Here is a 23,079-nt window from a genome sequence, read left to right on the forward strand (position 1 = left end):
GTGTGTGTATGTGTGTGTGTGTGTGTGTTTTTACACACACACACACACACACACACACATATATATAATGAACGTTTGGATTTGATACATCTAATTTAGAGATATCTGATTCAGACGTACAAATGACGCAAGTATATACATGGATTCATATGTACCCTGAAGTGCGTCAAATGATGCGTCTTATGCATGATGAATACTCTGAAGGCGATATGACATATAGCCACCGACGTAATTCATGATGCTATATAGTGATAGGACTGGCATTTAAAATTATTTAGATTGTATGATAAGACATAATGACGATAATGATGATGACATCATTTTGTGAAGGCTTCTTAACATAAATGGAATGAATATTTATAACATTATTATATAGAGAATTCTTAATATTGCGTAACATATGGAATTATATAAACGAACATTATTTAAAAAGAATTTTAGAAATTATTTGTAGATAATACAATACAATTTTATAATAAATATGAATGTTATGCATATTTAATAGCAAGAACTCGACAAATTTTGATTTATCTAACTTTTAATTCTATTACAGTAACGGTTATCAAAAGTATTTAGATTTCAAACCTTTTTAGTTCTTTTCAATTTCGGTTTTCGATAATTATACTTCTAATGGTCACTGTTATCGTTAAGATTGGAATCGACACCGAAAGTTGGGTAATCTTGGATCATAAACGTAACCGGTCTGAAATTTGTCTGTGGTAAATAATAAATATAAAACGATAGTATCCACACTTTCGCTATTTAATATTTGCAATGTTTCCATGTGAAGTGGTCAATCAATTATTTATTTTTGGAGAGAAGACGCAACCAATTCACTAGCTGTACAGTATGATTTAAATGTCAAATTTAAATATTTTAAACTGTGAAAATTAAATGTGGCGAGACAGCAGTTTATTTGGTACTAAAATACGAACAAGAATTTTATTGCGAAACTATTTTAATTATTAATGGACTAAATTGTTATATTATATGACGTTTATCAACAGTGTTTTGATAGAAGCGCTTAATCACTGTTGCACCATTCAGCTGTCAACTGGTTGCATCTTTTCTCCAATAAATAGTTGATTGACCATCTTACATGGAAACATTGCGGACAATAAATGGCGAAAATATATGGATACTATCGTTTTATACATCTTATTGTTTACCACGGATTTATTTGTATGTACTGAAGATGGCTAAAAAGTTAGCCGAAACATGTATACGAATTATTAATTAAATATGAGAGATACAATTTAATAATATTGAAATTTATTGCGCACATAGTACAGCGCTAATTCCCAAGAGCCAAATTTATAATTATATAATAATAAATATTTTTTTCTTCTATCGTAAATTTAGTCGTTAACGAAGACTATAAAAAAAAATTGTATGGAAGATTTAACTTTAAATAAATTAATATTGCTTTATTCAATATTTATAATTATTTAACTCTGACATTTCTTAAGAGTATTCCTGTTTCAAGAGAAACAGTCTTTAACCTTTACGAAGAAGTATATCTCGACAGACATAGTAATTTAATCCGCTAGTTCCGGATATTATCCATAGTTTACTTTCATACTGGCAACATCCGCTTTCTCGCTGTAAATTACCATATGTCAAATGATGATTATCGTATATTTATGTTTAAACATAAGCAGTTGCAAAATCAAATTTCGGTAATTATCTTCAAACAATTGTAAAGATAAGCAAATAAATAAAGATAAGTACAATAATTACTTTTATGATGAAATATGTAGCATTATAATTAAATAGATTTTTATAGAAATCTCGCGAGAGAAATATATTTACAATGTTTTATTAATGTTTTTAACTTTAAACTAATTAGATAACAAAAAGAATTCTTTATTCTCTCTTTTTTTCAATGTCATCATTAGAGAAAAAAATCATTTGAATAGTTCTACAAATAAACATAAAACTGTTGTATTTCATAACAGGAAGTTGTTCAATACCTTTGTGTTTTCCGAAAACGCGGAGAAATATATGCTTTCCAAATACACGCGATAAATGTAGAGAACTTTCTCTGCCGTGGCATAGGATAATATGTGTTTAGATTCATATATTCAAATATAATTCTTCTCAGGATTTATATTTTCTAGAATATTATAATAGATACATCAAAACCGGCAATATTTTTGGAAAATAGGTTGAGACGATTTATTTCTTACAGAAATAATTCTTACACTGAAAAATATCTTGATTCAAAGAAATTTTTCTTTGCTTGTATTAAAAAAAATTATTTGGATCAATGAAAATTTTTTTCATCCAAAGAAATAATTTTTTTGAATACGAGCAAAGAAATATTTCTTTGAAATTCTGATTTTTTTTCAATATATAATTTCTAACTTAAATATAAAATTTGGATTGAGAGTACGTGATAGCACACGGAAAGGATGGTTTTGTGAAATATCTAAAAATTTAGCTAGATACAGATCTAGAAATAATTCTGTTAAACCATAAAAATAATTATGTAAACTATTTGCTAGAATATTAAGTTTTTTTGCAACATTGCTCATCGTACTTAGAATTCCTATGTGATTATTTTGATGGTCCAACAGAATTGTTTTTAGATCTGTATACCAGATTAGATATATATATGCATTAACGAACTATAACTAATACCATACTCAAATTTTAATTGCATATCAAAATATATATTTGCGTTATAGTATCAGAAATTCTGTGTATTTTCACCAAAGCTCAATCAATAACATACTTTGTTAATTGAGTTAATTCAATCATTATTTTTTTTGTGCGAGGAAAGAATCCTATAGGATTTTCTCGACAAGAATTTAAGGTTGGCGAAATCGAACTTGCAGATACTTTCGCTAAGAAAAAAAAAAAAGAAAAAGAAAAAGTAACCGGAATCGGTTCATCTTCTCTTTGATTCACACAAGATGTTTCCGCGTTTTTTTTTCTGCAAATGTTATTCGCAAACGGACGTCGTACAAGTCTGCTAAAACTGTTCCGAGACGTTAAAAGAGACATTGCAACGCACATAACGATCATCGGCGTTGCTTCATTCTGTAGTCGAATCGTGCAGCGATTTCAAGGCTCGCGGTATCGCGCAAAGATGTATCGACGAAGATCCTTGAGGAGAGAAGAGTAAGGCATGACGGGTCGTCGACACTATCATACTAATCTCTTTTATTAATATTATTGATTTTAACAAAGGTGCGAAACAATGAAGATTTTTTGTTAAGAACTTGCTATAGTGTGATTTTAATATTTTTAAATATTTTAATTAATAAATTATAAAAAATATATAAAGAGGTTGAAGAAAATGTGTCAAGATTGTTAAATATATAAAAAATAAATCATTTTTTTTAAATCATTTTTTAAATAAAAGTTTTGCAAGTTTGAGAATAAAATATATGCAATACATTTTTAAAGCATCTTTATTCAACGAGATCCTATTAATTTTTTAAGGGATAATAATGCACATATATATCTCGTTTATATAAATTTATTATCATATTATATTTTTTATTTTTTCTAGTTATTTTACATATAAAAATAATTAAAATGATAAGTATTAAAATAAATTAAACTAATATTAAAATTATAAATTAAACTATAAATTAAATAGTATTAAAAGATCAAAAGAAAAATGAATAATTTGCAAGATATTTCTTATTTTATTCTGATAAATTCTGCCGTAAAATGCAAATTATTTTTTATAGTAATATATAAATTCACACTATTTTTTATCGTAGAGGAGAAGGTAGTATTGTGGCATCTCACTTATATCTTATACAAATTCAATTAATAATTAATACTTAAATTTAAAATTTAACAATTACATTTGTTAAAATGTTGTTCAATGAAAGTTATGAAATATTATTATTAAGAACGCTATTTATAAAAATATAACAACACTACATAATGGATCGAAAAAAAACAGGAGTGGTAAAATATGACCTTCCACAAAAATAAATATAAAAAATTGATTTTGTTTAAAAAACAATATTTGATTATAAAATTACATAAAAAATAAAATATTGTAGAGTGTATATATTCAAATTATGCAAATATATATATGTTCATATAATTCCTGTCGCATATAAGTTGTTCAATACTAGAAATCTACAGGGTTGGCCATATTCGACGGAAAGATGTTTTTTTTTTCAATCATGGGAAACGTCGTTACTCGATCTAACATCTCTGTCAAAAGTTACAGTGTTGCCAGATCTTTCCGTCGAATATCGCCAACCATGTATATACATGTAATATAAACTATAGATTAACAGTAGATCTACAATCGATTTATGGATTAATTATTTTGTTATGAAAACCTCGATAAAGAACTCGTCAGCAATCAGCACAAGGGGATCACATTAACAAAATGCCATATTATTGTTTAACTTTGCACAACTCAAAATACAGCGAAATAAAAAGTTAAATAACAAAGAACACACTCAAACATACATATGATAATACGTTCAAGTTTAAGAAGAATGAGAAGGTATGTGTAATTATGTTGAAATACCTTATAACCTATACCTTAAAACCGACCTTCAAAATGCTTGAGAGTAAAAATTTGTTATAAATGATAATTATTGTGTATTAGCATTATTGGCATTAGCGTCATGATATAATAAGCCACTGAGTAAATAATTCCATAAGTAATCACTTCAGAATTCGCCACTTAATAGCAGAAATGTTAAAAGGAGCCATTATATCTGCATTGGCCATAATACTACCTCCTTCTCTAGTATATAAATTTGCGTAGTATATAAATTTACACAGAATTATACAAGCAATTTAAAATCCAGTTAAACCATTAAAGGCACTTATTTCTTATTGGTTGTATGCACATGTACGGTTGAGATTTAATATTGCAAAGTATTTTGTTTTAAAATAATTTTTTATATATAATGCTTTACTTTATATACATCTTAATTGCAGTTCCAACTTGTTCTTCTTCTTGTTGTCTTTCTAACATATTTCAAATATCATTATATCCTTTAGGGAAGATTATTTTAAACGAATGTATATTATAAAAGATTAACGTTTAATTTATATAAAACTTAATTTATAAGAGACTTATGTCTATTTCCACCTTCTAATCTTTAGAATTAGAAAAAGACGAAGAGTTGAACCAAGATTAAAGTTACGAATGTTATTAAAGTTAATCTACATTGGTATTAAAGTTAATCTATATTGGTGGAAACGGGCACCATCTCATTAGTATCGCACAAATCGCTGTTTGAAATCTGATTCGCATAATTTCGACATCGTAAGGATTAATAAAAATAAATATCGCGAAGGACCTAACAACTGCGCAAGATAAATGATATCGATCCTTCCTTTGACGATGAAGCGGTCAGTTTCTCCGCGACGAGAACGGCATGCAGGTGCCCTCGATATCCAAATGCGAGTCGGTAAAAGTTGAGTGATTACGTACTTGTTTTTAACTGTGTTGAATTACCAGTTGGATGTCTTCTTTGTTTCGCGCAGTTCTGATTCGAGTTCACAAAAGCTGAGACATTCTATGGACATTCTGAGACATTCTAAAACGCTAACCAAATATTTTGACGCAACGAGAAAAATTAATTTCTTCTCGAAAATAAAGCGCATTTTCAGCGCAAGGATAATTTGCGCTCAACTTTGATACAGGAATCAGCTTTCTCTGACAATTACAAATGATTTATCGTTAGAAATGCGGGTGACTGTCCGATTATCCAGAGTGTCGATCAATCGACTTTCCTATTCAATCGTATACATAGTTTCTTTAATTTATTCAAATTATTAAGTATTGCCAACTTTTATATATAATTAGTACATTGAAGTGAATAAACATTCGTAACTGTGACTTCATAACAGAATAGATTAATGAAACTATTACAACTTGAGACGGTCAAGGACTATCGAGACGTGACAGTGTGATTATCTAATATAAGTCAAGTTTGCTTGGATTTATAAAAACTGAGATTTTAAAAACTGATCATTTCTCTCTCTCTCTCTCTCTCTCTCTCTCTCTCTCTCTCTCTCCCTCTTATTTAATCAGTCAATTATTGTTTTAATGAAATACGAATCTTGAGTCTTGAGTCATTGCAATGTCGCTTTGTTTATCTCTGTTAGAGTTGAATGACTTCGTCATTCATACTTCTCAGATTTATTATTACAGAAACAGCGTGTTATGAGAATTGTATCTACATTTCAGATATTATATTTACGAGGTTGTTTCTCCGCTGAGTAATGATTATTCATAAATTTGTAGTAAGTTGTAAAATTTGTAAATGCATATTAAACAATTCTTATTTTTACTAGAAAGTATTTCTTACAATTCTTCTTAAGATAGATCATTCCAATTGTTTTTTTTTAAATCGTGCCAAATCATTGCAAAATTGCCACTTTCCTAAATTAATAATCCGGAGCAATTAGTGATGCAGCCGTTCGAACGAGTGAAAGTAACTAATTGAATTAAACCTCGTAATGACGAGCAGACGCATAGTGTTAAATAATTCAGAAAACATGTTCTAGCTTTTAAAGGTTACGTAAAGTGCATCGTAATCTGTTGCACGATCGCGATCTTAAACTGCGCTATTATTTCGAGCACGAACGAAGGAATGACGAAAAATCTTGAATCAACTTGGTATATATATATATATATATATATATATATATATATATATAAACTGCATTTTCAAAAAATAAACTTTCCTAAAAATCTAGATAGAAATGATATTAAACAATTAAACGAGTGTTATTGTATGTCTCCATAATAATAATAATATTAAATAAAAGATTATAAAGAAAAAATATTATAGAGAAAAATTAAGTATTAATATTTCTATTAATAATTCTAATAAATAATAATAAAAAAATTATAATTGTACATTTATAATTATAATTGCGCAGCAGCAAAATATGTTAATAATACTGTATTTTATATCGCAATTTGTATTATCCATATAAATATATCTATAAAATCTAAGGAACAAAAACTTTAATTTTTAACAATTCTTTGTTTTTCTTTGTCAATTATACTCCATGATACAGCGCAGCGTACAGAGAAGATTATCTTTAACGAAGATTAGTGAAATCTTTCGTTTCGTTCGCCAAGCAAGCGCTTTGAGATCGAGAGTGATAGGAACTTGGATATTATACTGTAGAGAAATGTTAATAAAATCTCTCAGCCACGCGTAGCTAATTTCACACGAGAAGGAACCAAGGAGGAGAAAGACCCTCCTCGAAACTCTCATCGGATTCCTCTCAAACGCTCGCCATTTATTTCACTCCCCTCTTTGATCTACAAGAAACTTTCTTCGTACCTGTTTGGTAACTTCCCACCGGTATATGCATTCCCATATCGAGTTCGATATATAGTAAATCTGATGTTTAATTATGCCAATAGTCATAGAAATTTACAATTAAAGTTGCATAGAATTTATTCGAAAGGTTTAGTGTTAATGATATCTTGAAGCAATAAATTTTTTTTACAAGACGTTTTTTTTACGATGCCAGATGTACAACATCTTTTTTTGACGAATCTATTTTTTAATGATCGAATAATGATTTCGTAAAATGATTTCGTATTCGATTATTGAAAATTTATTTTTTGTCTATCGAAAGAGTGATGAAACGATCGAAAATAATGATGCTACTTCAATTTATTTAAAAAGAAAAAATACCAGGATTCTCGATATTAAAAATACAATCTACAATAAAGTCAGCTAATGAGAATATACAACTCGTACATAAGTTATATATATATTTTATTGTACTTCAGTCAAAAAGTAAAATCAGAAATATTACACACATACGTACGCACGCAAGAACATTTTTCTGGGGAGAAATTAAATGTTGTAAATAATATTAAGTGAAATGTTGTTTGTAGTGTAGGCAATTTGGAATTAGTAGTGTAAGTAATCTCTGTATTGCGAGGTAAAGTTTCTCTTTGAAATACATAAAACTAGTATTCAAATATCTTTTCTTTTTTTTTAATTCATCTGTTGAATTCAGAAAATTTAATTCAGAATAAAAAACGAAACGAATTTTTAATTTGTGATCTTGATAATCCACGTCATAATGTGGCACGTCTGCGTGCGTGCGTTGATTATATACTGGCGTTATTGAGAGACGCGACAAAAATAGTCTTGAGACAATGACAGTCTTAAGTTAGGAATGCTGGGATTCCCGTTTTCATCACAAATCTTTCATCACAATTGTGTATGTAAAGCATATATACGGCGATTGATACGCTAATAAGTGCGATACGCTTTTCTATCTTTTTGTCTGTTCCATTCATTCCGCGGCTACGTGCCTGTTAATCGAGTCTATTGCGAGAGGGAAAAGTGGATGACGATTGTTCAGCATGGTAAAACGCCCATGGAAAGTTCTAGAGGAATGCGTACTGACCTTGATTATTTAAAGTATCTACTTGGACGACGCAGTCGTGTGTGGTTGTCGGTTTCACATTATTTACTGTCTTATTACGTTCATAATTCAAAAATTTTCAAGGCTGTTAAGTATTTGTGCAGGGCTATATTAGCATCCTGTTTGAGAACTATCTCATTGCTGATTTAATAAAAATTATATGCAAATAGTAATTATCTGAAATGCAGTTAAATATATGAGAAAGAGAGAAATTGACAAGATATTCTGTTACACTTTTTTTTAGCTTCAGCGCGATTTTATTTCCCTAAAAATTCATGATAATTGTTTAGAATGCCTCACCCCATCTAAAATCTTAATAAAAATATATTTATTCGATGTATTTTCATTTAAAACGAAAGAATCTGGTAAAAAAACGCGGCTTCGTGAATCGAGTTATTAAGTGTTAAAATTAGAGACTTAGAAGTTAAAATATCTGTCATCCCGACTCTGTCAATATATCACTATGTATACGTTCTGCTTTAATTATATAAATTTACTGCTTTAAAAACATAATTTATTATTATAAAAACCCACTGTTTTAAAATACAAATTGCACTGCTTTACAAACACAAATTTTTTGCATTAGCAGTGAATTTGTATTTGTGAAGTAGAGAATGTGTGTTTTCAAAGCAGCGAATTTGTGTTTTTAAAATAGTGAATTTGTGTTTGTGAAACAAAGAATTTGTTTTTGAAACAGTGAATTTGTGTGAATTAATGCAGAACGTATACATATAGCGTTATATTGAGTCGAGATAACAGATACAGGGTGGGCCATCTATTGGTACGTTTTTAAAAATGCGATCAAATGAGCATACATTGATATTTTTTATTAATTTTTTTTTTGTTGTGAAGCTAAAAGTATCCGCGTCAAGAATGAAAAACGATTTCGTTCATGTGGCTCCCTCTACTGGCCTTACAGTATGCCATTCGGTCACCCCAATTATTAATGACATTTTGGACTACCTCGGCGCCAATTTCACTCAAAACAGTCGTAATATTGTTTTTCAAAGCTGGAATTGTCTCACACTTTGGGCCACAGCCTCAATATTCTCGGGTGTGCGCACTGTCCGAGCTCTGGGACCACTTCTGTCATCCACTAACATCCCTTTCTCACGAACTTTCCTCACCAATTTGCGTATAGCTCCTTCGGTGGGTGCTCTATCACGACCCATATTTCTTTTCAAAATTCGTACAGTTTCGGCGACACAGCACTGACTTTGAAAATAAGTTTTTAAAATTTCAAAACGCTCTTCAAGAGAAAACATGTTGTTTCGTGCCGCGGACGGTATGACTAATAAACTGTCAAAATTTCGGGTCTGTAGCTCGTTCGGTGTTGCCATACGACGAAATTCAAAAACGTACCAATAGATGGCCCACCCTGTATATCTCTAAAGTTTCCAAACTTTGACACTTAATAACTTAATTTACGAGGCCGACTGCTGTATTTTTCTGCCAGATTCTTTCGTTTTGAGTGGAAACGCATCGAATGAATATTTTTATTAAGATTTTAAGTGGGATGGGGTATTCTAAATGCCAAATTCGTTTTTCTAGATGTATTTATGATATAGGTATAAAGTACTATATAGGAACGTATTAGCATCTTGTTTTTCTCGAAAATTACGGGTTTGACAAAAATTTAAATGCAAGTAGTAATTATCTTGAATACATTTGAATTTATGACATAATTTATGACATAATTTAGAAACAAATTGACAAGACCCTGATGAAGAACCTTCTTTTGTACATCCAATTCAATTTGCTTTTGAGTTTCAGCGTGATCTTGTTTTCCTAAAAATCCATTATTATATAAAGTACAAAATGACGTAACAGCATCTCTTCCTGCTTGTAAATTATCTTTTCCGTGGATAATAAAAATTTAAGTGCAACTAATAATTATCTTGAATGCATTTAAATATACGAGATATATCTGGAGATAAATCGACAATACGCTAACGTGGGATCTGCAATAGAAGTCGTAGCGGTCGTAATAAATCGTAGAAAATTAATCAATCACTGTCCAATATGAGAGAAGAATAATCGACTAATGATTGGTCAATTTTCTATGACTTAAGACCCTACGACCGCTACAACTTCTATTGTAGACCCCCGCATAATAGACTATGTTCTTTGGTGTAAAAAGATGTACGTACATTCAGTTCAACTTGTTTTTGACTTCAACGTAATAATCTTGTTTCCCTAAATTTATTTTCCCCCTTCCATTTTCCCCCTTCTATAGAATTGAAGAAGAGGGAAGCACAAAAGTCAAGAACTGAAACTAATGAGAAATCTTCGACTGAATGTGACATTATGCGATGGCACGTGAGAATTCATTAGACAACGTGCTGAATACGCTTCCCAAGTATCATCAACGTAATACGCAATCAATGGTTAATAGCATCTCAACATTCACATAATCAAATGCGTGGATGTAACGTGTTCCAGAACATGCGCGAGCAGTTACTCACGTAGACGTAATTGTCCGCAATTTGGACGAAGTGTATATCACACTCTTTCAAGGTGATAACTTCTTCGACCTGTTCAAATGTGTAGAAGCAAACGTGTTGTGTATTAGTTTCCTGGTATTTTGGAAACCGATATGCGTATCAATGCTAACATCTATGTGTCGTAATGACATACTTCAAAATAAATAGAAACTCCCATATATACATTAACTTATGTAGGGGGACCATTGCGTGTGAACAACTTTTACCATACGCCATATATAGTACATTTGGCATTCGTTCTTTCTCTCAGTTGTTCATAACCGTTTATGGTTAACCATGCCGCGCTTAGGCGTTATTGAGAAAACGTCGAATAATTAAATCAAGACTTTTCTTAATCATGAAAGGTTTCTCTGAAATAATTACTTTAAGTTCACTAGCCTCCTTCTGCAGTAATAGAGGAAAAATGATTTATGGATTTCTCAATTAAATTAAATTGACATCGCGCAATAACATGTGATTATACGACAATGCATACAATAACTCGAAAACGTGATAAAAATGTGAGACTAGAATTAATTATTTTCCGTTCTACGATCTAAAAGCATCTATCGGATTCTAACGCGGAGAATCGTGAGACCTTGATTCCTTTGATCAGATACGCGCATTAGAGCACGCCATCGCGTTCATCGAAACGGACATCAGCATCGATGAACATGGCGAGCGATTCCAGAATGTGGGTCGACCAACGCTCACGGAGAAAGTGTATTTTCCCACTCCGTGCCTTTTAACATTCGATATCGTTCTTCGAGAACGACGGAGTCACATCGTATCTTCTTCGTTCTTCCTTCCGAAAGTATAACTGGCGAACAGCAATTTCATTCATGTTGATTCTTCACCTGCTACGCCCGAGCATTCCTTTCGAGAAAGGACGCTGACTTCGTTTATTGCGACTAAATAGAAAAATAATATATCTTCATCGCTCGAACTTTTTAAAGGTCACATGATTTTAAAGATCATTCAGACATCTTATAATTAGTGTGTACACTGAGAAAAAAAATTTGTTAACTTCACAAAATACGTTTAGTTCGTAATGATTATTTAATTCAAATATTTAGATTAACTTGTAATTAAAAACATGTTATTTGTTTGAACTAACAAATATTTTAATGGGCTTAACAGCCCGTAATCGCTATCATCCAAGAAATTCATTTAGTTGAAGTATTTGGTTATTGTAACATTTTACTTATTTCTGATGGTTGACATTTAATAAAGTTTACAATAACCAAATGTTTGGCTTCAATTAAATTATTTTATTGCATATAATTCAATTATATTATTTTATCAACCAAGGATTTATTTGTCCATATCTAAACAAGAAATTAATTGATTCAACTAAATGAGTTTCTCAGTGTATATTTAATTAAATCAGCTAATATTTTTTTGAAACAGCAATTTTTTTTTCTTAGTGTACACTACGTTTAACAAAATAAAGTTTAACTTTACAATTAAAATGAGTTTAATTAATATATATTTTTATAGTAATGTATACTGATTACGCACAAGTAACTTATGTATATATTTTTTTAAATTGTATTATATGTGTGTGTGTGTGTGTGTGTGTGTGTGTGTGTATTGTCATTATTTTATAGTTAATATATATTATGTATACATACATGTATAATTAATATATATATTAATATATATTAATTATACTAACGTAAGTAAATAATATTTTTAGGTCAATTATAATAACTGATCACTTATCAAAATATTAATGATTGTAAAGAAAAGATTGCATATATATGTAGGTATAGTAGATGTTAATAGGATATATTTAGATTTAGAATTCAAACTCCTAAAATGCCATTGATTATTGCGAATATTATTGAAACGATTTTCCAAAGAAAGTAGCAAGAAACCTGGATGCCAATCGTGAAGTGAAAGCTATCTTTCTGGTGAGCAAACAAAATATGGCTGTTGAGACTTTAAAGATTTGGCAACATGCACTTCGTGCGTTGACAAACAGTTATTTCTTGAGAGAGACGTCAAATATTTCGCGTAATGTGTCACGCGCATCAAGAGTCGCAAAAACGACAATACAATTTCCGTACCGTTATATTGCTTCGTTGATGATTCATTCGTTTTGGAATCAGACTCGTCTCGGTGGTCCATTCTTTTAATTGCATAACTCTTGTCCAAATAATATTATGTAAAAATTATTATTCGAGTAGAGGAATATTATATTCCAATTATAAGGAAAAGGTGAAAGAAGGAGAAAGCGTTCTTCGATTCAGGTTGAAATTTCGTCTTGTCAGTTTCTTACGTCACGAATTGTTTGTCGTCACACAGCCTGAACTTCAGCCTTGCACCTTTACGAGAAAGAGATGAAAACGTGTCCAGCATGTTTGTATAGGAGGTTTTATGATGCACAATCGCCGTAAACGGATAGGAGCTAATAGATGCGTTCTATACTTGTTGAAGAATTAATATAGACATAGAATGTAGCAAAGCACACTGACGAGAAGTGAACGTAGAAGATCATTTCTTGTTAAATCTGCATTGTCGTGTAATTATACATACATACGTACATATATATATATATATAAATATATATATATAAATATATATAAATAATAAGTATTTTATCACTTTTATTTGACTGAATAAGTTTTATTTTGTGAATAAAACTTTCGATTAGAATAAATAATATAATAATTTATAATTTCGATTTTTATAAAAATTAATAGTAAAAATTAAATGATTAATTTCTTGTATATATATATATATAGTATATATATATATATATATATACAAAATTAATAGTACAAATTAAATGATTAATTTTGATAAAAATCGAAATTATAAATTATTATATTATTTATTCTAATCGAAAATTTTATTCAAAAAATAAAACTTATTCAGTCAAATAAAAGTGATGAAATACTTTTTATTATGTACAGTAAAAATTCAGATTGTTATTTTGACTCTATATAAGATGATTGCATTATATTTCTACATTTACAAATGTTTCTTCCTTCACTACGTTTTCTATTACTGTGGCTAAAGTTTCAACTGACTTTGTAATAATTTCTTGATCTCTCTTCTTTTTCTTTCTTAAAGAGAAGGTCTGAGCTACTAAGTTAACTAATAATTTTGAGTTTAAGAGATGATGTGCTCTGTGCTTGCGCATTCTTTCTTCCATTTTATTGACGAGTTGCACAATTATATTTACGATATAATAATTATAATAGATTTCACATTCTTATGTTTTACGCGAGTCACATTGTTGAGAAATCGATAAAGAGACTTTAATTAAGGGTGTACGATCGATCACTTGCGGGGTGGATAACGCTATTGTTCTACATTGATAATACCAACCTAATGTATGTAAATTTTAATAATAAGAAAGGTTAATTCATGATTCATTAAAATTAAAAGATGACATTGATTGCTAATTTTTAATTATGAATTATAATATTAATATTCTATTATTAGAAAATGCAAGTAATTTAATGTTTTATGTTCAATGATTATCGATAACTTGACAACATTGCATTCTGAAAATGAGATTGGCATTCCTATTTGAATTGCGCATTAGTAATTGACTAGTGCCACTAGTAATTGATAGTTAATTGAAGTTAAAATATTTTATATACGTATTTTATAGTTGAAAACGTAATAATAGGTTCCTAGCAAATGAGAATGGATTGAAATGGATTAAAATGGATTTAGATTTTTCAGAAATATGTGAATGTTAAAATCGTTTTTAATCCTGAATGCATTTTTATTCATTTACAAGAATTGCATAGAGCATATCTCTATGCCTTTCGATCTAAAAATAATATGAACATTTTCTGTGCATCGTGAATACTATTCAATTCAGAATTGTGAATAGGAAGTACAGTTTTTTTAATTCAGTTAAACTCAAAAATAATGTCAGCAATTTCTGTGTAACGTGAATACTGCTCAATTCAATATTCTGAATATGAAATGCTTATTAGTTTTTCAATCTAATTGAATAAAAAAAATTTTTATTTAAAAATGAACCATAATTTGGTTTCAATGCTACTTAAATTATTCAAAATTATAAGTAGGAAATTTTTCGTCTTAACCTAACTAAGTTAAAAAAAAATTGTAACGTAAAAATAATTGAGCTATGTTCTTTTTTCCCTTTGATTAGAAATAAAATGAATGATCGATGTGAACACTCGCGAACTAAAGTTGAACACAGCCCGAATATTAGGCTAATCACGACGCGCGATAACGACCAAGCGAGATTAAATTATGCGACACTTACCCAATGTTGTCTCATAGTAATGTAAATGGTTTATACTTTATTATATATCTGTTAAATGATAATATTTTTATTCTATAAATAATCGTAAATAATGATATTTTTATTATATTTATAATTTCGTTACTAGTTTAGCTGGTTGTAATTGAAGTAGAGAATGAATAACACATTTACCAATTGAAGAAGTGATGTAGCGGGTAACGTAGAAGATTCATAATCCAGAAGTGCTAGATTTCAAAAATCCCACTAAGATGCGTTTTTTAATACCAATTTGAACCAGTTAATTTCAGGTATAATTATTATAAATGTCTTAGAAATAAAATTTGTAACCCTTAAATATGAATGTTTTTTTTTTCCGAATATTAAACTAGTGTCAGCTTGGATCCAATTCATTTCAATCCATTCTCGTTTGCTGGGGATCGAAGCATTTTAAAAGTAAGTAATTATGTATTATAGTCAGTCATTCAATACATTTACCATAAGCATCATGCATAAAATTCGAACTTTAACTCTTTCTTTCTTAAAAATTGCACGGTCAATCGATTTGAAATTTTGAAATAGTTTTATTTTCATTTTAAATAATATTCTGTTTAATTTTTAAATAGAAGCATTTCGATTTTTCAATTATATCTTCTTAATTATGTAATTTATGATTGAAAAATTAAGACTTGGAAAATATATTATTTACAATCTTCATGAAATTTTTTTCTCAAGAAAAGATATGATATAATTTTCCTGGAATTTCCGAATTCATCGAAGATTTCATTATCAATTTCTTGTTTAGCAAAAATAAGAACGTCTTATTTCATATCTTATTGATGCGAAATGAAACGTAAATCATAATAATTATCGTGAAATGTGCGTCACAGATGTATCTAAGCGTATATCAATCTTTCCACATTTCTACTTCATCGAATTTCTAATTATCAAAGTTGCAGCATAGCAATGCTTATCTTATTTTCGTTGCTTTCAAATAAGTAATATCTTTTTCCTCCTTTTCCCTTTTCCCCGCTTCGTAACATCTGAAAACATATTCTTCCTATTCTTGCTGGATTTATTATTACCAGTTTCTTGCGCCGAGTAACTAATGGCCTTTTCAATTGAGATTCTTTGTGCAACGGTCCATCATATGCTCGTTTACGTCGCGCTTACATCGTAGGTGTTGAGAGGGTTCGAAGGCCATCACGACTATTTCTCCCTCCATGTTGATGATCTCCGGCCAAGTTTATAACATCGCATTGCCACAGTCTACCTCACGGCAAGTGTCGGGCAACGTCCAGTCATGTAATCGCGCTTTCACCTCTTACAGACATGCCGAAATTCGAACTCTTTAAGATCTACGAGCTCCACCTAATTTTCAATCCACAAATTTCACACTTATTTCGCAGTCATCGACATCCACGTAGCGAAGATCGCGTTTGGCGAATGCAGAGATTTGTTTCCTCTCCGCGTTCCTATAATAATAAACGAGAATGGATTAAAATGGACTGAAATTTTTAATCCATCCGGATGCGTTTTTTTTTAAATGGAAAAAGATTTTTTTATTTAATTGGATTCAATTGGATTTAATTGCACTGAAAAGAAAATACCTGTATTTAAATAAATATTCATTTGACTAGTGCTAACTAAACATTTACTTACAATAAATAAATATTTATTTAATAAAAAAAATAATCGTTAAATCAGATTAATGTTTTTACATCAAACAAATATATTTTTGTATAGGAATATTTAGATGGCACTATTCAAATAATTGATTTATTAAAATTCAATTTTTTTCAGTGTTAAAAAACTGCATTTCCCTTATCCAGAATTTTTGAATTGGACAATATTCACGATCCACATTAAAAACTGATCTTATTTTAGATTAAAATGCATAGAAAATGTGCTTCATGCATTTCTTATAAATGAATAAAAAAGCTTAAACATTAAAATGGATTTCATCAAATGGATTTTCCAGAAGTATGCACTCGTGAACGTTGAAATAAATCTTTTTGAATTCATTTTAATCGATTTTCGTTTACTGGGATATTGCTGCTGCTTGTTTAGGCAATCAAATAGCTCAATGGAATTCAGGTAGCCGTAATAAGATGAAACGTCGGTTAACAAAGTTCTGCAAAAGATCTATCATTTGACGCTACTTTTTCTTCGTTATGCGCAAGTTAGCTCCGTTCAGCCGTTAATTGCAGGTGCGACTCGAAGCGTTGCGACAGAGGCGCGCTCAGAGGAGGCATGCGATTTCGTAATATCGGTTTTTTACCTCTTTAGATCATCGCTGTAATGTGATCCATTAGGCCTCTTCTCTTCTATATTTCGATAATTGAAACAAAATGTCTTCATCTCTTAAATTATTTATAAATTAATTAAATAAAATAATTGAATTAAAATCATTCGTTTGAATTAAAGTCCTTCGGTGAGATATCAATGATATTCTAGAAAGTGAATATTATAAGTAAATCTGATTATTAATACGGAAATGACTTTTAAATCGAAGGATATGTTACACTTAATTTACTGAGAGAAAAGTATATCGTATTTGTGACTATAATTGCATGATAAAATAATTAGGAGCATTGTTTTTATAGTTATTATTGCTATAATGTTAGTAACAATAACCTTATATAAATAGTCACAACATTTTATGGTATAATTTACTCTATGCAAATGTAATTTATGTGTAAGATAACCATACCAATTAGTTGAATGAATACATATTATGATCGTTATCATAATTTAGGTTACTATTTATATATTCAGGTTACTATTTATATGATCAAATCAATTATAAATTTATGGTTGTCCTAAAAAATGACTATAAATTATAGTTAAATATAGTTATTCCAACCATTTTTTTTCTTTCAGTGTTCTCTCCACAATATTTTATTTTATATATTTTTTATATTAATTAAATTAATTAAATAATTTATATCTTTTACTCCATTAAAATCCGTTAATATAATAAAATATTCCGTTTAAATTGATTTTAGAAGTTATTGTTACATTGTTATTTTTTTTAAATTTAATGATTGTTGAATGGTGGTATATTTGCAATTTCTTTTTCCTGTAACGTACTAAAAGTTTCTTCGTGAATTATTCGAGAATTAGAAGCTTCGACATTTTTATCTAATTTCAAGGGGAGCCCGATGTGATAAATAGGTGAAAAAATCTATAAAAGGAACATCGTGATGTGGTTTTCTCGGACAGGCTATATCTTTTTATGAGCCGTCAACGACGGACGCAAACGGATCTTCGTCACGCTTATGATTTACTGGTGAGAGCACAGAAGTAGGATTTAGGAGCGTCTCGGTATGCTAGTTATGACCTAGTGTCACTCTCCATTTTGGAATTATGCTAACTGTTACGTGTATCACGTGACAAACAGCTTTCATAATCGCCTAATAGTGATTTAGCCATCGACAAGGCCACAGACATGCATCTTCGACATGTTAACGCAAAGTCAACGCGATTCTACATGGCAAGTCAAATGTTGCATGTGCTGAAGATATTACCGGTCGTATGATAATTGAAATACTTTTGTGGAACACATGCTCATGAATGAACACCCCTGCCATTGATGACGACATCGCGGTAACGCCCATAGACGATGGACCGCTTTCACATCCAGCATCGTCATATCGTTACCCCAATTTTCCCGGCTATCGTTTTTTGTTGGTGCACGCTTATACGTGAAAGTTATATTCCAAAAATATGCGTTGAAAATCGTATAATGAATAATGAGTGTTTACTTCACTTATATTGTATTTGTTCCATGAACAATTTTTGCAATTAAACGTCGTGTTTATTAGCGTAAATAGAAAACATGCTGTGTGGACCAATAATTGTAATGACCATTAGACTAGTTCTAGGCTAAAGGAACATTTAGCGCGTTCATGCTGGTTGCAAACATGTTTTTTTTTTCTTGCAAATTCGTGATTTCCTTCGGCGTTAGCCTTGAGTCGAGTACACTCACGAGAGACCAGTAAAAGTCAGATGTAGTGAACTTGTGTATTGCCGCTACGGCCAATTATTCAGAAATATAATGGACGGAAGATATATATATATATATATATACGTGCATGGAAATTATCAGACACATGAACACACATTAAATTATTGCTCAATGTTACATATCCTCCTGACGAACAAAGTGACGGCTATACGTTTTAAATAAAAGGTGAGACATCGATATAACATTTGTTACTTTGAAATAGTAAACCTTCGTTATATAACATCGAAACATTTACATTATTGAAATTTATATTAATCTATGTACATATTTAAATAAATTATATGTAAAATTATGAATATATTTTATGCATATCTTTCTGTGCATATTTTATATAATACGGCAGCATTACTAGAAAGAATCTAGGACCTGCTTAACTTAATATTATATGTCATCTACAAATCATCTCGGCATAAACAAAAGGATTAGATTTCCAGTCTAATTACTGATATTGAATATTAATCGTTTATAATTGCAATATATTTATATTTTTTACATCATTAAATTCATAATTTTAATAAATTATACCCAATTTGAGTTAATTTTAAACAATTTTTATACCCAGCAAACGAGAATGAAATAGATTAAAGTAGATTCAGATTTTCAGAAACACGGATTCATGAATATTAAAATGAATCCTTTTCAGTCCAATCCAATATATTGTCAATTTGATTAAAACAGGAATTAAATAATTTAAGTCAAGAAACTGTATTAATGTGACTTACTGTTTATTATTTACTAATGCATATATACGTTATATACATACGTATATGAACGATGTTCACTTTAAAATTAACCACAGAAATGGATTGATTTATATTTTTATATCTAAAATGAAAAATAACAAAATGTTACTTAACTCAATGGACTGGATTGCTATTATTCATTGATACCTAACAATACATGTAATAATGTTAACGGACAAGAGAAAGGGATAGATAGTTTAGATAAATCTCAGCATTATTTATTGAGTGTTCTGATATCCCTTTCAAATACTGAAATAACTATAATTATATAGTTATAACAAGCAAAAGGTGAGTAACAATAGAAAACTCAGGTATAGAGATGTATATAGGATACAAAAATTTCAAAAAACTTTAAACAAAAATAACATAGAAATAATAACAAACAAAAATAATAAGACATAGAAAATTAGATAAGAAATACAAAATAAGACTAATTGTAAACTAATTGAAACAGATAGTGTCATGGGACAAGTTTTCTAAGAACAAACATAAAGAAAAATGAACAAAGAAAATTAACAGAATATAACAAATGTGATAAAAATTAAAAAATATAACAAAAATGATAAAAATCAAAAAAACAATAAAGAATATAAACAAAATAAAAATAAGAGAAAAAGAGAGAGAGAGAGAGAGAGAGAGAGAGAGAGAGAGAGAGAGAGATATTATAGGCAGCATTATAAGTACAAGTGCCATAAAAACAGTTACTTTCCAGGGTCAGATAAATTACCACAATTGTCCACGCAAACGGGTTAACAACACGCTGACATTGTTTTTGTGGGATTGAAAGGCTGCAATAAAAAAGGAGTATTTGCGAGCGTTATTGCAATACGCCGCTAACGCAGAAAATCAAGTGTAATGTAGTTCAACTAATTATTTTCAGGTTTTTGTAGGCCAAATTCACAATGTTGCCGGTCACCGGCAATCAGTTTATTACGGCATACATACACGTTGCATATTTCTTCATGGCTAGTGAGCGTTATTATTTGCCTGTAACGACCTCGATCAGTTCGCCGACAAATTAAACGTTACACAGTGCAATTGTCTATGCGTAAGACCACAAATATTCTATCCGCAAAACTACACGATTATTATTTAGTTTTATCTTCGAATATGATAAAATTATATGTTTGTAATCTGAAATTCAAATTTCAGATTAATTCTGATATGCCAAAAATTTAAATTTATGTATAATATTTTATGTAAATATATTATTTAGTATAAAATCTTTAATATAATATTATATTAATTTAATATAATATTAAATATTATATTTAGTATAAAATCTATGTATATTTATTAAATACATGACAAAATAAAATAGTACATTATAGAATTTTGATAGAATCTTTTATTGCGCATTATTAATGTTTATAGTATTCATTTTGTATCCCCATAAATCGATATGTACGATCGTCTTATCATACTGAAAAGATAAGTTTTTATTAAAAACAAGTTTAATTAAAAATGTCGCAATTACATAAATATTTTTGGTATAGAATGATTACTTATAGTCACGTCGCTGAATACCAAGAAATCATGGAACATTGATCGCGAGATTCGATGACGAAATGGGACATCATTGTGTACAGAGCGAAAGAATGCAGTCGTTCCTTCGAACGAATCGCTGCAAAACAGCGAAGTGTTGGTAAGCACCTGCGTTCCATCGCTACGAAAACAGTTTTATGCAAAAAAAGTTCGGTCAATAATTCTTTATGCAAATCGGATCGTATTCAAATTGCGTATTAATTTTCACAATTATGCGAATAATGTGTAAAAAAGTCTACGCGTTTGAAAAATTTCGAAAAGAGTCCTTAGAATATATATTTAGAAATAATGAAAATATTTATCTTCACACATTCAAAATTTCATCAGCATCAGGTGCAAATTGACAACTACGTTCTTTTATAATTGACAACAGATTTCTTTTGTCAAGATTGATTAACGGTGTTTCCTTTGAAATGTGTTTTATCATTTTATAAAACTGACATTAGACAGCGAAAGCTTGAAATGTGAATGAACAATATTCATGATCAGTTTCTCGTGAAATACGTAAGAAAATCTTAATTAACGCGTTCTTTTCCGAGTGTTTAAGACTTGTGGCGGACGTGTTGCAAGAGTAGTAGTTGCTCAAATAGGGTCAGACCGGCGACAGTAGTAAATCATACGTTGCGTCGGACATGTTCTGAGAGAAATATCTCTACTCGCCATTAACATAGTATATATTGCGCATTAAATAATTACTATGTGAAACACGATATTTATTACTGTCACATTTATCATATCTTCTCATTCGATTTATTTATACGATATTTTTTAAGGACGATTTGAAATAAATTCTTGTAAAAAAAGTTACTAATTCATATCATAAATATTGGTATTAGCAATTTAATATTTTTTGCCGTTCCTCATCGGTATTCATTGAATAAAGATCTTAAATATATAATATTGATATAAAAACACACACACACACACACACACACATAAAGGAAAAGAGAGACAGTACTTTCCCTTTTTTAAAATTTAATTCAGTAAAAACTAAATAAATCATATATATATAACTAAAAGGATTTATACGATACAAAGCGCTAAAATATTCGATGATGGTCACGTTTGAAACTTAAAACAAAGTAAATATTTGTTCTGATTGCGCAGTTAATTCTGATGTCATAATAGATATAAGTTTATGGTCAATATTTGACGTAATACAGAACTTTCTTTTTTTCTTCCATTTACAGAACAAAATGAACTCCCGGGACAGCAGGCTAGATCTCGTGAGGGCAACGAGCACTATGCAAACGCAAATGCCTGGATCTTTACCTGATTACCAAATCGATCCTTATACACTTGTAGAAGACGACCTTAAGGATATATTTGTCGATATACGAACGGTAAGTCTTTTTACTTTGTTTTTATTAGAAAGTAAGATTTACGCTTCCAGCTTCTTTCTTTCTCTTTAGAAACGTAAAAACTTGTAATGAAATAAAGTAGAATTAAGTTTCTTGATTTCTCTACATTAATATCTGTATTTGCCAATATATCTTGAAAAGTTAATTGAATTATTTTAAAACTTGAAGATTTTCCGTAAAGGATCAAAATTTTCTCAAATTCTTATTAATATATTAGCAACTGTAACAGCTACGTGAAATAGATGAACAACATTGTCAGTTATGAAGCAATATACGAATT

General features: G+C 29.7%; 1 protein-coding gene across 1 annotated transcript in view; it reads left to right on the forward strand.

Annotated features, from left to right (window-relative positions):
- Window positions 1–23,079, forward strand: part of qless (decaprenyl diphosphate synthase subunit 1 qless) — a 50,046-nt gene that overhangs the window by 12,039 nt on the left and 14,928 nt on the right. Inside the window, exon 2 of the mRNA XM_011064466.2 lies at window positions 22,629–22,781. Within this exon, the coding sequence (XP_011062768.1) occupies window positions 22,629–22,781 (153 nt within the window). The remainder of the gene's footprint in view (window positions 1–22,628; window positions 22,782–23,079) is intronic.

The sequence above is a fragment of the Acromyrmex echinatior genome, chromosome 9, assembly GCF_024713525.1.
Source record: "Acromyrmex echinatior isolate Ae372 chromosome 9, ASM2471352v2, whole genome shotgun sequence".
Classification (NCBI taxonomy): domain Eukaryota; kingdom Metazoa; phylum Arthropoda; class Insecta; order Hymenoptera; family Formicidae; genus Acromyrmex; species Acromyrmex echinatior.